At 39.0% G+C, this 16,667-nt stretch overlaps 1 protein-coding gene across 1 annotated transcript in view; it reads right to left on the bottom strand.

The window, feature by feature from the left end:
- LOC139727124 (nucleolar RNA helicase 2-like) overlaps positions 1–16,667 on the bottom strand; it is a 38,963-nt gene that overhangs the window by 15,158 nt on the left and 7,138 nt on the right. Inside the window, exons 4-8 of the mRNA XM_071638105.1 lie at positions 11,234–11,317; positions 10,019–10,146; positions 8,318–8,648; positions 7,782–7,930; positions 6,913–7,119 (exon numbers count right to left, since the gene is read on the bottom strand). Of these exons, the coding sequence (XP_071494206.1) occupies positions 6,913–7,119; positions 7,782–7,930; positions 8,318–8,648; positions 10,019–10,146; positions 11,234–11,317 (899 nt within the window). The remainder of the gene's footprint in view (positions 1–6,912; positions 7,120–7,781; positions 7,931–8,317; positions 8,649–10,018; positions 10,147–11,233; positions 11,318–16,667) is intronic.

Raw genomic sequence — 16,667 nt, 5'->3', positions numbered from 1 at the left:
TGAAGGGGATAGGGTACAACCACATTACACAATTTGTAGTGCAAGGTTTTGAAGTACATGTAAGGAACCAGAAGGTGCCTTTTTTAGAGAGCAGTCTAAATTTAAAGAATTGCGCTAAGTTTGTACAACTTTTATAATTTTATTACTACTTCATGTAGGGCCTACTGGGCAGTTAGACCGAAACTATTCACTTCGATAATTTCTGTAACAGAGACAATCAGACCAATATCCCTGTTGTAAGAATACCCCGTCACTCAGTTTTTTGTTTGTTAGTCTTCATGATAATAAAGCTAAACTTAGTAAACCAAGATGAAGACGCCTAAGAGCATTTTTGCTAGCTATTGGTCCATTTGTCTCTGGCATTACAAGTGAACAGTTTTGGTTGAACTGCCCTTCTGCATATGCATATATATATATATATATATATATATATATATATATATATAACAATATTTATCTTCCTTTTTTTTTTGGCAAACCATACCTGTATTTGCTATAAATAGTAGCTCCATGTATATATACATTATTAAATAAGTACGCCTATTCATATCAAAAGACAGTCTGACAAAGCAACTTGGTTTTTTTTTTCTAATTCACAAACATTTAAGGGGGATATCAGCATGAAATTATGCTTGGGAAATGTGTGGGCCATGCACACAAACACACAAACACATACACGCATGTGCACACACACACACACACACACACACACACACACAAACATACACAAACACATGCACACACACACACACACTCACATGTTAGCAATTTGATTAAACCCCCTATTACAAATCACATCCAAATTAAAACATTGTATATGTACTTTGCACATACAGCTGTACAGTGTAGTAGACTTTACTTTTTTCAACGTTTATGGCACCTGATTATTGGTAAATAGGTTTAGATTTTGTTTTTCAGTGTTGAGGTGTGGTCAGGAAATACATCAATTTATCACTATTGTACTTTGAAATGTACAATGTACAGTGTACATGTACATTACACATATGTGCAATATATGTACTGTTAAATACACTGTGTAGTCTTCATCATTTCATGTACAGTAAGAGCAGACAGCAAAGTGAAAACAAATGGACTACGAGTAGTGTAATTTGAGCATATGTATAACTTGTACATTTTTTTTAATCACAATTACTTCTTAAGCCTTCATTATAAAAATTTGGCCATGATGGTAAAATTGTTAATGTTGTACCAACTACCAAGGAAGTTTCAAAGCTAGCATCCCACTCCCAACTGTCAATAATGAGTTCAAAAAGTTGTCACTCTGGGAAGGACATTCAAAATAATTCCTCAGATGTATAAGTGTCTTTAAAGTTGGATATTCTGTGCCACCAAGTATTCATAAGGAACTGAAATTAAATGTTCTATAGTTGATAAAATATTAGGCATATTTCAGTTGTTTCTCCAAGCTCTTGAAATTCCTTCATTATACACTTTCATTTGTACATGTACAAGTACTGTAATATGCAATGCATTTACTGTATATTCATGATAGTTCATGATCATTGTTCAACAACAGTGCATTATTTCAAACAAAATACATTGTAAACTGTTTGACTCTGAATTTTGATGTCAGAGAAATAATTTTATATGTCACATTTCAGTCTGATTACCTTGTGTAGTAGACTCTCATTACACATCAAAAACACAGGATTAACACAAACTGGTTACAAGTTATGACAAAGAAATCTTTGTTTTTTCATTTGTTGCGCTTTACAACAATTCTTGGTAAAAAATATGCTTCGAAGTTCAAAAAAGGAAATAAATTCATTGCTACACAGTTCAAACTATAGGTACAAATGTTCATGTGCATTAACAGAACTAGTTTTAGTTTTATCAAAATGGGCCAAAGAATATACTGTACTTCTCATGAATGATTTTGTATGTAAAGAAAGTATATGTAAACAAGTTCTTGGTAGTTGTACAACTCAAAAACATACTCTACACATGTGTACACTTGTATGTACATGTATGCATAGATGAACATGCGATGTACAATTACATGTGCAGACAAACAGCATAACAGTTCAATTTTCAAACACCCACCCAAACACCCAAAACACACAGCCCATCCCCACTTGGCATGGTCTGTATGTACATGTACATGTAATCCACTACATCACAAAAACACAACCTTGAACTAAAATATTTCAACTTTTCCATAATTTTATCACCTGTAATTACGATATGTACCCATCAACATGTCCAATGAAATGAAAATATTCATGCCTAAAAAACAAAGCACAGTATGAAAAGTAGGTGTGTACAAATGTACATTCTATTTGCTTCTATGAATAAGAGCAAGGTACAGTAATTGCAGTGATAAAAAGAAAATTATTGTACATGTAGCATGGAACTGCAAAAATTCAGGTACAACAGAAACCAATGTACCAACCACTCACCATTACAAAAAAACACCCACAGTGGATTCTTGTTTTAAAACAATCATATGAATTCTCTAAAAAACAATTTTCAAATCCCAAAGGTACAAGCTAAGCTACATGTAGGCCCCTACACGTGTATACGTGACATTTTTCATTAAAAAAAAAAAAATCTCAGCTACAATGTACAGCTGTACAGCTGTACATGATTCTTCATGTTACCAGTATATCTGATAAGGCCTGAAAATTGAGTGCTTTTAAAAAGTGGATATAATCGTCTAGATCACTTGGGAATCCACACAAAACGGTACTGTGTACGTTGCTTACGTCAACACCCAGGCCAGACGCAATGGTAGCTATCAGAACTCTGATTTCACCATCTGTTGCTAACATGCTGTCGACAATTTCCTTTTGGATATCAGTTTCCGTGTTCCGGTGGTACATATTTAAACTAATTAACATACCTGTGGCAACCTTCTGGAAGCAGTGCCATAAAGGTCGCGTACACATTACTGCACATTTTTCTTATCATCCTTTCACAACATGCACCATGGACCTTCAAGTCATCTGCCAGCCATTTGAACATTGTATCTAAATCTCTTGCAGCAGACTTGACAACATGTTTTATATTTTGCTTGTCCGGCAACTGATTTACCCACACATAATTGCGAAGACCAAAGTTTTCGATGATACCGCTACGCACATCTCTGGTTGCAGTGGCTGTCAGGGCAACAGCGGGACTGATGACTTGAGTTTCGATCGTAATTCACCCAATTTTCCATACACTGCTCGAAATGCTTTGGTGTTTCCAGATGCAGTCCCCCTATTTGAAAAATAAGAGAAAAAAAACAGTAAGATTAAAATAAAAAACATTTTCTACATTGCACATGTGATTTCAATAATGCCTGCAGTCTCTTCAATGCATATCGCATAGCCATAAGACTGCATAATTTTAATCTATAGATGAACAAGTATTGTAAGGGAACATAATGTGTAAACGGTTGTAACAGATATGCCGAGAGAGGGCGGAAAGAAGAACGAAAAATGGCGACTGTCCTCAGAGGACCTATGTTGACAATTCGGTACCGAAGACCGAATTGAAGTGTTCAAAAGGCAAACCCTGTCTGGTTCTAGTGTCATTCCCTGTTGTGCAAAGTTGTCCCCTTTCAGTATGAGTACATTTGCATACTGAAGCATGTTCCTATTTGAGTATTTTCTCAATGTACATGCACATGAAGAATTAGTCTGTGGGCCACAGCGTGTGTCTCGATTGCTCCTCTGTCTGTGTAGAGGAGCAAAGCCGACGAGACACAGGCTGTGGCTCACAGATTAAAGCTAAGGCAGTACAGTGTAGGCCTACGGTATGTGTAATTGCATTTGATCGAGAAAGTTACAGTAGTTACTGTACTGTACAAAACAATCAAACCAGTGCAGTTACGGTGTTAACAATTTATTACAATTACACAGGATTTGACTCAGCTCAGTACACCTAGGAACAGTCACAAGAGTAGTACTGTAGTAGAAGCCTGACATGTGTTTACCCTACCCGGCCCAGAGGCCAGACATTTAACTACATTTAGTTTTACAATCATTTTTTTTGTTGTTCAACTAGGGGCCTATGACAGTTACAGTTTGTAATTCAAGACAAGAGACACGTAATGAAAGTTGCCTTGACGAATCATTTGTAGAAACTGGATAGATCTAACGTTAAAATTTAATGATTAGCTTACCGCTAGGCCGCTTGAGTCTTCGACTTTGTCACGCAGGCCAAGCAAGATCCATAGCCCTGCTCATCTGGTCCGAATTAAAGACTTCAAAGGCATGACAACAAGAGCCACAGCTTTCGGAGAGTCTGGTCCATCATGTAGATCTAGTTTGCGAAGAATATCAACGCACAACGGTGCAGCTTGGAAGTTGGAACACCACACTATTGCCGAAACCAGTCGGCATGGAGATAAACAAAATCATGAGTCTATGACCACGCACAGAGAAACGAGTACGTGTAGTAGGGACTTCTAAGTTCTGGTTCTGCTGCTGCTCCCCGAAACCGTCAACGAATCCAAGCTTCTCAGTAGCACATTGCATTGAATGCTCTTCTCATTATCACTGTCAGAAAAGCGACGCGGAGACGCTGATGTTGACATCCATTGATCATGTAAACAAGGTTTGGAGGAAATACTTGAAATGCTGCACAGATTTTGGTCGGAAAACGCAAGACTCGGAATCAATACGAAAAGCACATTTGTTGCACAAGCTGTATGCTGTATACACGCGATCCGGGGGATCCCCGATCGAGAAGTAAAAGCCACCTCGAAATTGACATGTACGATAAGTCACGATGCTTTAAATGGGCGAATATCTTTTCTACACGTATTTATCAATTTTTTTATTTGTACTTTTTAAATTATTTTTTTCTGTCGAAAAATAGATCTAAAATGCTGGTTATTGTGATATTTATAATTTAATTTATAACAGTTATGGAAACGAGTAGAAGTTAGTCTTAATTTTACGCACGGTTTATGTACGTTCTAATTTCATTCTCCTCTTATGATCTCTAAGATATATCATTTGAGCAATTTTTAATAAAAAGAAAAATGATTTTGAAATTCCATCAATATATGTGGAGATTAATACAAATATTGGCGTAAAATACGTATGTTATATTGCTACATGCAATATACATGTTTGCAATAAGACTACAAGATTAGAGATCGATCGACTTTTTTCGATCCCACAAATTGCCTGCTGGACGCGATCTCATCGACCAATCAGGATGCTCGAAATGAATGAGGGGATGGGGGTGGGGCCAATTTTTTCCGAAATATTTCGGGGAGACTTGGCAAACCAGACTGGACTGTTTTGGAGGTCGAGATGCGTGCGTGCGCGGCAAATTAATACATGAGCATACGGTGGGGCATACGCGTGCTGTAGCGGTGTGTGCGCGCGGTAAATGATCAAACAAAACAGTCCAGGCAGTGGACTAGGTAAGACCCGACTACTGTAAAAGTGGAAATTTTCGTGGTGTTGAAATTTTCACGCATTTCGCGCAATCAGAAACTAGCGCGAAAATAAAAGCACGCGAATATTTTTGCTTGCCATATCTCCCTGTAGTTGATGTCTTGATACCGCGGAATTAAAAACACGCGAAACTCTTCTCATCCGGCCGAGCGCGAAAAATTAGTCGCGCGAAAATATCCACTTTTACAGTACTGTACTACGTACTAACCATCACATTCCAAACAAACTGATCAAGCTCGCCCTTACTTTGCTTCATTCAACTACTGGCACAATCTGCAGGCCTGTCATCTCCGCAAATTGGAATCCAGGCATACTGAAATTTACAGTCACTGAACATAGATTATGTATCTCCTGGCATTCATGAAGGACTGCAGCACTGCTACACTTAATCACGGCGTTGTCTACCGTTGCATCAAATCAAGTCTTGGAGGGAGGGGATTAACTACAGGTAAATGCTAACAGAATTGCTTGATTTGTTACAAGAGCATACACAAATGGTAGGTAAGCACAGAACTTTGATCTGTTCCCTCAACAGCGGTCACTTCATTTCTTCTATACATGATTAATCAAAATTTCTATTTACACATTAAAGCAGATCAAACTAAATACTGCAAAGAGATGTCGAGATCAATTTCTACAAAAACATGCCCGACTGTGGCAGAGCAAAGTGCGATACGGCCATTGATATAATTATCCTAACTTGTATTCACATAAATGTCATACGTAACTGAACTATGCTGCGAGCAAACACATCCCCCAGCAAGTGCACATTGCGCATATTACTCTAAACTTAAAATGACAAAAACAAATAATGCATTTACAAGCTACCCTCTATATGATTCTTAAAACTTGATTCTCTATGGAATCAACACCCAGTAGTTTCTATGATATCACTGTTTCTTTTTTCTGTTGTAGTTTTTTTTTTTGGGGGGGGGGGGATCATAAATTTTGAATCACTGACTACTAAAAACAAAAAATTACACGCAGAAACTGTCAGATACCTAGCTGCCTAATGAAGTATAATTCTTTGCAGAAACAATTTCATGAACATAGTATAAAAACAAACAAACAAACATCCAAACCAGCCTTAAAACTACCTGCTAATAATGTGTTACAGACAGAGTATCTAGCATCTTCTCTCATGGATAAATACACTGAGCAATTATACTGTGATCCAAGCTGAGTTTAAATGCCATATTTCCTGCATGCTTGGCTAGATGTGAACTTAAGGTTGCTTCCTCTAAACTGTTCTGTAAAGGGCTTTCTTAAACACCAACTCTGCGATATGTTTTTATGAAAATCAAGAAAAGCAAATTATATGTAAGAAAAAGTAAGCATCTAGAAAATCCAGTAACAGCAACATTTCGAAAAATCAAAGTTTTGACAAGTTTTTAAAACTTTAGAGGAGATGAGCTACATGATTTGACATCTATGATTTGACATCTTTAACAGAAATTTTTTGACTGTAATGACAAAAGACTGTGTCAGTCATTACCTTGAGAGTGACCTCCCTCTGTGTCTGAGGTATGTCCCCATGCATGACCTGAGTTTCCTGCTTCATGGCAGAGCTCATGGCTAGCTCGTTGGCATCCTTCTTTGTCTCACAGAACACCATGCAGCGGCCGTCCAGTCCGCCGTACACCTTGATCACGTCACTGATCACCTCCGGTCTGTCAAAGTAGCTGCAATTGATGGCTAGATGCTGTAAGGGGGAGGGGGCATTGTACTGTATGACTGACCATTTTTATCTCTTGGAAAAGGGAGCAAGGTTCACATGAAACCAAGCACGACATATAAATTTCCCAGGACTCAAGGGCATAGGATCGAATGGTGTGGAATTTGTACCTGGCATATCAGAGCTGAAGATGATATGTAGTAAAGACACCCAAGAGAACATCTCAAGAATATGTGAAAAGTGTTTGAAAAGATCTCTAAAACAAAAAGTCTTACAAAAATTGGCAGCTTGATCAAACCTGGTCTGGTTACCCTAATTGTGCTTTGTTTGCAAGTTGTATGTAGTTCTCGAACTAGTCATGAACACAATGTGCTTGATTTAAACATTAATTGCATCACTGTTATATCTGAGTAAGGATGGGAAATTCACAGTCACCTTTTTCTTTTTCTTTTTTTTTTTGGGGGGGGGGGGAACAATTACATGAAAGTAAAACAGCTCGGTTGAGTGACAACTAAAACTCTGAGCTTAATATGGATGAAATGTAACAACAGTCAATATACAGCTAATATGCAAAATGTCAGAAATACAGGCAGGATGGAGAGATTGGAAATCACAAAAACAATGGTGCCACAACTAAAAACAACAATGTGTGTAATGTTTTGTGAAAGCCATCACTCAACCATACCTACCTCTACAGTGGTGGCAGTTCGGACTCGTTCCCTGCCGACCAGGTCCACCTTCTTTAGATCCTTGCTCATGTACTTCATGGCTGTCTGGTAGACCCAGGGTGGGACGGTGGCTGAGAACAGAAGGGTCTGAGGATTCTTCTCCCTCTCCTCTGAAAAGATAATCAAGACAATTAAAATGTTATGGTTACTCATACTTGAAAAGGAACCCATTAGACAGATAAAAGCAATATTAGTTTCAAGAAAGAACATATTCGCAATTCAAAGTCAAATCCAAGATCAAGCAAAATGCATGAGAATTGTCATTCATATATTGCCAACGTTACAATTATTCCCTTCACATGGGACGTATCCATTATCAACAGCGGAGTCATGACCCACTGCTGACTCACTGCAATTTTCTATAGATACTAGACGATGCTCTTTATTATTATTATCATTATTCTATTTGGCAGAAAGCATACAATACAAAATCAATGAGAAAACTCAAAATAATCAATCAATACAATAACACAATAATACTTAAACACTGGATGCACCTGACAGGGCTGCCAGGCATTGGGCAAAGTTAACTGTAGTTATTAGCTCTCTTAGTTCGCACCAACCTGTATTGTATGCAGCACTCAAGATTTCCTCCACTTCCTCTGCAAAGCCCATGTCCAGCATGCGGTCCACCTCGTCCAGGATTACATGTCGCAGCTTGGACAGGTCCAGGGTCTTCTTGCGGATGTAGTCCAGGATGCGGCCGGGCGTGCCCACGACGACGTCCAGGCCCCGGCGAATGGCCGACTCCTGCGGCCAGTAAGCCGTGCCACCGTAGATACAGGCTGTACTGAGGTGGGGGCTAATAAATTCAAAATACTCCGAGATCTGCAGAGTGAGGAACACCAAATACACTGTGTTTAACACTGGCGTCAAGTAGTATACGAATAATTTATGAGTTGTGAGTGCATAGGGCACGAATATCGCACGAGGCGCGAGATAAGCCACTGGTCTATTCAACAAGGCGCGTAGCGCCGCGTTGAATAGACCAGTGGCGAATCTCGCGCCGAGTGCGGTATTACGTGCCCCAATGCACGAACAAAACCATAAATTATTCGTTTTATACAACAACTTGTCCACAATCACAGTACTAAATTAGTGACCGCTAACTCAGGAAGGCCCAAAGATAAATGTAACAATTAGACCGAGAATTGTAAACCACCCTGTGTACTGCTTTCAAACACTCGTCATAATTCGACCACACAGTCACAGGAATCATAAACTCCGCAGGGTCTATACCCATTCTACGCTAACGTTAGATCGAGTTAGGCCTGACTGTTAAGCCTACCTGAGATGTCGGTAGATCTAGTAGTAGGTCTAGACTTTCTCTATTTCCGAAAATGATTTTGTATAAAAACACAGAAAAATAATCAAATTACGGTTTCTCAACTTGAAATGAAGTCTTGATTTTGGGATCACTGTGGTCCACGTAGCAGATCAGAGTCAAAACTAAAAACACAGCAGTACCGCAGTAGGTAGGCCGCAATACATAATGTTAGCTAGGTAAAGTAGCTGCGCGTACACGTTAACATTGCAGTACTCCGTCGCGACTGGTCTGTTTACCGGCAGCGCATCGCAGCGCAGCCGGCCAGCACGTACAATGTAGTTTGCTGGCGCTTTGCTGCTGTGAGCCACAGAACTCTGTGAGCGGCCATGCATTAGTAGCCCCCCACGAAGCCGTGCTATAGTACCTTCGAGCCGTGCAATAGGCCTATGCCAGGGGCCTATTGTATGGCTGTCACTCTCAATGAGTTTGGTAGGTATTTTCTATTGAATGTCATGTGACATGTTCTTGGCCAATCACAATTCGACATCATTCTGAGGTGTTGTATAATCAGTGATATGATGTATCAAGTATGAGAGATGGATGCAGGGCAACTCTATACTTTCATTGGACACTGAAAGCTGCTAATTTTCATATAGATATTTGAAGAGAATTCAGCATTCTTGCAAGTTATTAATTCTTTTTCAATTAGGGTGCAGCAGAACTCCCCACTCTCCAAAATAGAGCTGAGTTTTTCCCCCATCTCTTTTATAGTTCTAATTATCGTTCATGACCTGGCATGTATCAAGATTGCTACATGGAATGAATTCACATGGTGATAGTTATCTATGTCATTAAATTTGCAATATAGCAGTGATTAAGGAAAAGTTAATCAAGGTGTCCATCCTAGCATCATGTGGCAACACAGTCCTACCTGCTTGGCCAGCTCCCTGGTCGGTGCAAGGGCCAGAACAACTGGTGGTCGTCCACTCTTCTGAGGTATCTGTTGCAGCTTCTCTACCAATGGCAGGACAAAGGACAGTGTCTTTCCCGTTCCCGTACCTGGATGGAGGAAAAAAAGGGGGGGGGGGGGGCAAATTTGACAAAATCAATCACCAACCCAATACTGATTTGTTGTTTGTACTAGCTTCTTGATGCTCTTTACAGAATTGCAACACAAAAATTGTTGTTTGGAATAAAATAATGTCCAGAAGAAGATAAGCTAAGGTTTAGGGAATACAGGTAGTGAGAAGCTTTTGCAGTTTAAACACCAGTCAAATTAATAGATGAAAACCCAAGAGCCATCCTACTTTTATGACCAAGGTCTTAAGGACATGAATGTGCTGGAATCTAAATATCCCATTTGGGTACAATTTTCTTGACAACTCTCTAATTTTCCTCACAGTCCTTCATATGAAAGAAAGCAAATACAGAAGTGTTATTATCCTGGGATATTTCTGGACAGTATGCCATTCAAATGTGAGATTGCAATATGACTTACAAATCTTTTCACACCTGCACCCCAGCCTGCACTGGTCCAAAGAAAAAGTTGAGAACAGTGACTACCATTTTTTTTTTCTTCAAACTAAACCATCTTCTCAAAACTATGCTATTTCCCCCCATACCCCACAAAGATCCGAGTGTGTTTGGCTCATAAAGCTGACACTAACTAGACACAGCTCGCAGGCATCCTGTGGTACCAGTAATGCCAACTACCACAAAAAGCATATTCATGGATGGCAATACATGTCAAGCACAAGTCAAGCACAGGTCATACTTAACATTACCTACATTGTACCTTGGCACTGAAAAATACATACTGTTTCCTTGCAAGTCATCTCTTTTTCTCAATGATTCTATGAAATTTCTAAGAACAAAGAACTGAAGCATTCATTTTTGTAATCATTGTAATATAAGGCTGAGAGCAACTCCACAGTATTGTGATACACTTACACACACACAAAAAAAATAATTGTTCAATTTCATGTTGACAAACAACATAATTCTTTGAAATGCTCAAGATTTGTTCAAATGTGAAAAGATGTACTGCCCCGAATCATCAGCAACCTGTGATCCAATGTGTATGAACTAGATGACAGGGAAGGGCAACGACAGAATAAGAGATGTGGTGGTTGGCTCACAAACTTACGTGCTTGTCCAATGACATCAAAGCCTTCTGAGATGGGTTTGAATGTGTTGGCTTGGATCGGAAACAAGAAGTTGATCCCCTTGGCTGCATAAACGATATGATTACATAAAAATATCACAAAATATCCTATCATGTGGCAATGCTCACGGCATGCAATAATACTTGAGATAATGACTGATAATGCATGCACCTTTGTTTCGAGAGTTTTCTTTATTGCAAATTGGGACTTGCCACACAATTATGACAAACCTGTCTTCATGATCTCAAAAACCATATTGATGGAATGAGAAATTGACATTGTCTCTTTACAGTTGTCGGTATACAGTGCATTTGTGTTATTACAGGAGACAGTATTTTCATGAGTTGTTGATTTTTTGAATATCAGTTGACTCAAAATTCACCAAAATAAAATTAAGGGCGAAATATATTGTGTACTGTAAAAGAGGATATTTTCGCGCGACTAATTTTTTCGCGCTTGGCCGGATGAATAGAGTTTCGCGTGTTTTTAATTCCGCGGAATCAAGACATCAACCACTGGAACATACGGCATGCAAAAATATTCGCATGCTTTTATTTTCGCGCTTGGTTCTGGTTGCGCGAAATGCGCGAAAATTTCAACACCGCGAAAATTTCCACTTTTACAGTATTCTGAAAGCTTTGGTATTCTAAGATGCAAGTGATCCTACTACTTTTGTAGTCTTTTTCAAAGGTTGTCACACTGTTGTTCGTAAAGGCAATAAAATGCGGTGTGAGTTGAAGTCGAGCATGTACGTGTGAGGGCCTTCTGAGGTTGGCAAACGCTTCTATTATGAGCTGGGAGAAATTCCAACTGTTCCTAGTGAATTTCTCATGTCAGTCACTTCAACCACTGAAATACCAAGAGTCAGCTATTCACTGTCATTACGAATTATGCATGAGCATTATCTGTGTGCAGACATGCTGAAGAACAGCCCTAGCTAAAGCTTGTACCATGCTGAAATAAAATGAATTAATTAATTAATGAACAGAGCTCCACTGATTGGATAATTTTTGCTTCCTAATACTGGTAGCAGAATTGAGTAATTCAAAGGCATTAGGATATAGGAGAAGAAACAGTCTACAGAAGCACTGTCTTGCTCCATATCTCCTGTGACAACCCTTTGCTTGTTACACTTATGACTACTAAAGGGAAAGGGTCTCTAACATAGACTAGGTATGCGAAGGTAATATACCCTAGTGATCTTCTCAACACTTTTTTCTTTTAATGCCCCAGTCACATAGACATCCCGGATCGCCCCGGACCAGATCCGGGGTGATCCGGAGAGAGATCCATGTTGACACCTTGGACATCCTCCGACATCCATGTATGTCCGTGTAGATCCAGGGACATCTGGGAGGCCAACACGGCAACTTTTGGATGTCAAAAACATCCAGCGTCATTAGGGGATTGCCATGTTGGCAGAGCAATCCGGGGTGGGGTATGTACAAATGCACACCATGCACATCTACCATTTCCTTCCTTAATTTGTCCATCGTGGCTCTCAGAAATGTCAAGATGGACCATATCTGACGGTTTTATGAAATTTCATAGCCAATTACAGAAGAAAAGTAGCTAATTTTGACTCGAAAGTATGCCGATCGAGTGTGTCAGCTCAGCGCAGCATGATGGATGATCAATTATGTGGACGAGCAATATAACGATGATATTTGATCGTTGTAGTCTGTGATACAGCCGCTTGTTTGGTGTTTAACCACAATAATTACGTCGGCTCAATAGTAAAAAGTGGAAGAAAGAAAGTAATCTTGATGCGTCTGTTTTTATCGTTTTAGTTCATTTTCTACTGCGTGTGACTGTATATCTGTCAACATTTTTGCTGACTAAATGATGGAAGGATAATATGTGTACAAAACAGTAAAAGATATGAAAAAAATGAAAATTATCCATCATGAATTCATATTTCACAATAGAATGGACCTTTACTACAAAACAAAAGCAAATATGGGTTGCAGTTCTTGTATACATAATTAAAAAAAAAGAAATGGAAAAATAAATACTATCATAAAAGCAATTATTAATACTATAAATCGAACTTATCAATTAAAAACATATTACCATGTCAATTTCAATATTCTGTTTCCACAGCACCGTGAATATCTTTTTAAGTAGAATGAGCACTTTATAAGTCCATGGTTGTACACTTTTTTTAACACTATTCTCATGAATTTATTATCATTAGGCCTACATTATAGATTACTAAAAACAAATCCCCTTTGAAATCAACTTCCTTCTCATCTTCTGTTCTCTCTCTTTCTCTCTTTCTCTCTCCCTCCCTCCTTCTAATATCCTTACCTTTTTCTTCCACTTTTCCTTCAACCTCATTATATTCCCTTCACACTATTCAAATTAAATTATCATCTTTTGTCATGATGAAATCAATACTTGCCACAATTTTTAAAGAAAGGACGTCTAAATCCTGGTAGGAATGATCTGTATCTATAATTTGAATTGTGATAATCATGATAGTGGCAATGAAAACAATCAGAAAAGAATACGAAAAAGAAAATAGGGCCTACACGTATTGCACGAGTCGTGTTCGATATTGTTAGTAAGCAGCTAATTAGAGACTACCAGAATCGATTACCCTGGTATAATTGATTGTTGACATCATTCTCTGCGAAATCGATGCACTACTTACTATGTCGGAGACTATGTTCGCGACCGACGTTCTTTTCAACTCCGATTTCTCATTTTTCTTCCCTTTTCGGCTTTCTAATTCTGTGAAAACTCTCTGATATGGTTCAATTTAGCATCTCCAATAGCTGCACAAAATTTGATTGACAAACTGCGAAGCAAACGGTAGGTGTGCATTTCTACATGATTCCCGGGGTGGTCCGTGTGGCTGCCGTATAAATGCCGGGAAGGTCCGTGTTGATGCCTGGAACGACCGTGTATGTGCCGGGAGTATCCTTGGCAGTCCATCACTTTTTTTTTCACATCAAGATCACACGGACCCACTCGACTTCCCTATAAATTGGGGGAGATTTCAACATCATCTCACTTCTCTCTGCTGCCACAGACACTGCATCACAATGGATGATGAGATGAGATTGAAGCTGCTGAGCTGCTAACTTGAACTGCAAAAGAATCAAATTGAGAACAGTATTCTGATTGCAAAAGCCAAACTTGCTGAAAGAAGGAAAAGAAAACGTAGAGTTATTGCTACAACAGTCCAAAGAGTGCGAAAGATGAGACTAATGTGGGTTCGTCAATGGCTCGCCAGAAGACCAGACCTGGGACAATATGCAAGGCTAATGAAAGAATTGGAGAACGAAGATTCAAGGGGTTTCTGTAATTTCCTATGAATGGACTACGAAATTTTCCAAGAAATCCTGTCACGTATTGAGCACAGAATCAAGCCCAAGAATGCAAATCACAGAGAACCTCTCTCACCTGGGATCAAGCTAGCAATAACGTTGAGATACCTGGCATCAGGGCACAGTTACCACTCTCTGATGTATGGATTTAGGGTAGCCCACAACACCATCTCTGTGGTCATCCATCAAGTTTGTGATGCTATTGTTGCAGAGTTTGCAGAAGAACTGGTTTCTTGCCCGGGGACGCCAGCTGAAAGGAAGGACATTGCCAAGCAGTTTGGAGAGAGATGGCAGCTACCCAATTGTGTAGGTGCTTTGGACGGGGAGCACATAGCCATTCAGTGTCCTCCTCGTGGAGGATCATTGTACTACAACTACAAAGGCTTCCATTCCTTGATTTTGATGGCCTTGGTCAACACTGATTACAAGTTCATCTGGGCAGAGGTAGGCAGCAATGGATCAGCTGGTGATGCACCAGTCTTTAACAACAGTGAACTGAGCGAAGCAATCAACAAAGGAGTTTTGGGTCTGCCAGATCCCGAGCCACTACCAAATGACGACACACCTATGCCCTTCTACATAGCAGCAGATGACGCTTTTGCTCTCAAAACATACATCATGAAGCCATTTTCCAAGAGGAACATGTCAAAGTCGAGAGAATCTACAACTACAGACTATCCTGAGGCCGAAGAATTGTCGAGAACGCCTTCGGTATCCTTGCACATCGCTTTCGTTGCCTGCCGACGACCATGCTTCAAAGACCAAAGACAGTGATGAACATTGTGCATGCTTGCCTCTGCTTGCATAACCTGCCGAGACTATGAAACAAAGTCGAACATATCGGTGTTGCTGACCAGAAGGACAATGACCACAATATCGTTTCAAGAGAATGGAGGAAGGACAACCCTTTCATGGATAAAGTGTCACAGCTGCCTAAAAACTCCTCTAAAACAGCCGCAAAGAACAAAAGAGAATACCTCCGGGCCTACTTCACCTCATAGGCTGGATCCGTGTCCTGGCAGGACGGCATGATTTGAGCTTTTTTTGATACGGTAATGGCACATCAGATACATTATCATCAAACATGTCAACTACGTTACCAATAGTTTTTTATGAGTCACAAAGTGTCGCATGGCCTATTTCTTGAGGCAGGAAGAAAGGAAAATTGAATTCATGTGTATTATTTGCATATAAATCTTTTCCAATTTCATTTTTACTGTCTTCTGTGTAACTACAAAATTTCTGAACTATATAAAAAAAAAATGGATTTATGTTTGTTTGGTTCTTGTATTTCATGTTTATCTCAAAGTTTTACTGACATGAATGAAGAGTTATCTAATCTTTCTTTCTATGACGAGATCATTCTTTACGATTAGAAGTGTGGTGTAAAATAGTCACATTGTAATGTTCTTACAAGTTAAAATGAATTCATTGGCATGATTGGCGTTGGGTCTGAAATGTACACGCTAACGGAACTTCTAATGTGTCAGATATGTTACCACACTGGTCTTCTTCGGATCCAATATGTAATCTGGCGGAGATGTTACCTGGCATTTTCTATTTATGAGAAGTGTAATACTTATTCATAATGTTTTATACATAAACAATGAGATTACTGATATAATTCAAATGCAGGTAAAAGTTAAATCAGGGCAATATATTTTAAGCCGATATAGATTATACTATGATCTTGATTTCTATTTAGCCTTCACTTTATAAATCACGATCATTTTTATCACAGATTAGACCAAGGCTGTCTCAAAAATGTTTCCATGATGTTTGTTTATGTATAAGCTTGTAGTTTTACATTAGCATTGCCATTTTAAATCAAGAAATAAGCAGACAATCACAAATTTTCTAAGATGCTACCTCTGCTAACTTATCTGACATGTGGTTTTAACATGACTTGGCAAAAAAAGGACTCTGCGTTTGGAAATTTTTCTAGAAAATAAATATGAGCTCTCAAAAATCACCCATTGATTGTTATGTATTCCTACGGGATTAAATTTTCTGAATTGGTAAAAAATGAATGAAATCTGTGATGTTGAATTTTTGTCACGTGTACAACTGTAATTACACA

The sequence above is a fragment of the Diadema antillarum genome, unplaced genomic scaffold, assembly GCF_040938485.1.
Source record: "Diadema antillarum isolate AM-2024a unplaced genomic scaffold, OU_Dant_1.0 seq00000119_RagTag, whole genome shotgun sequence".
In the NCBI taxonomy this organism is placed as follows: domain Eukaryota; kingdom Metazoa; phylum Echinodermata; class Echinoidea; order Diadematoida; family Diadematidae; genus Diadema; species Diadema antillarum.
Note: the sequence above shows the minus strand (reverse complement) of the source record. Positions and strands in the feature narration are given on the sequence as shown.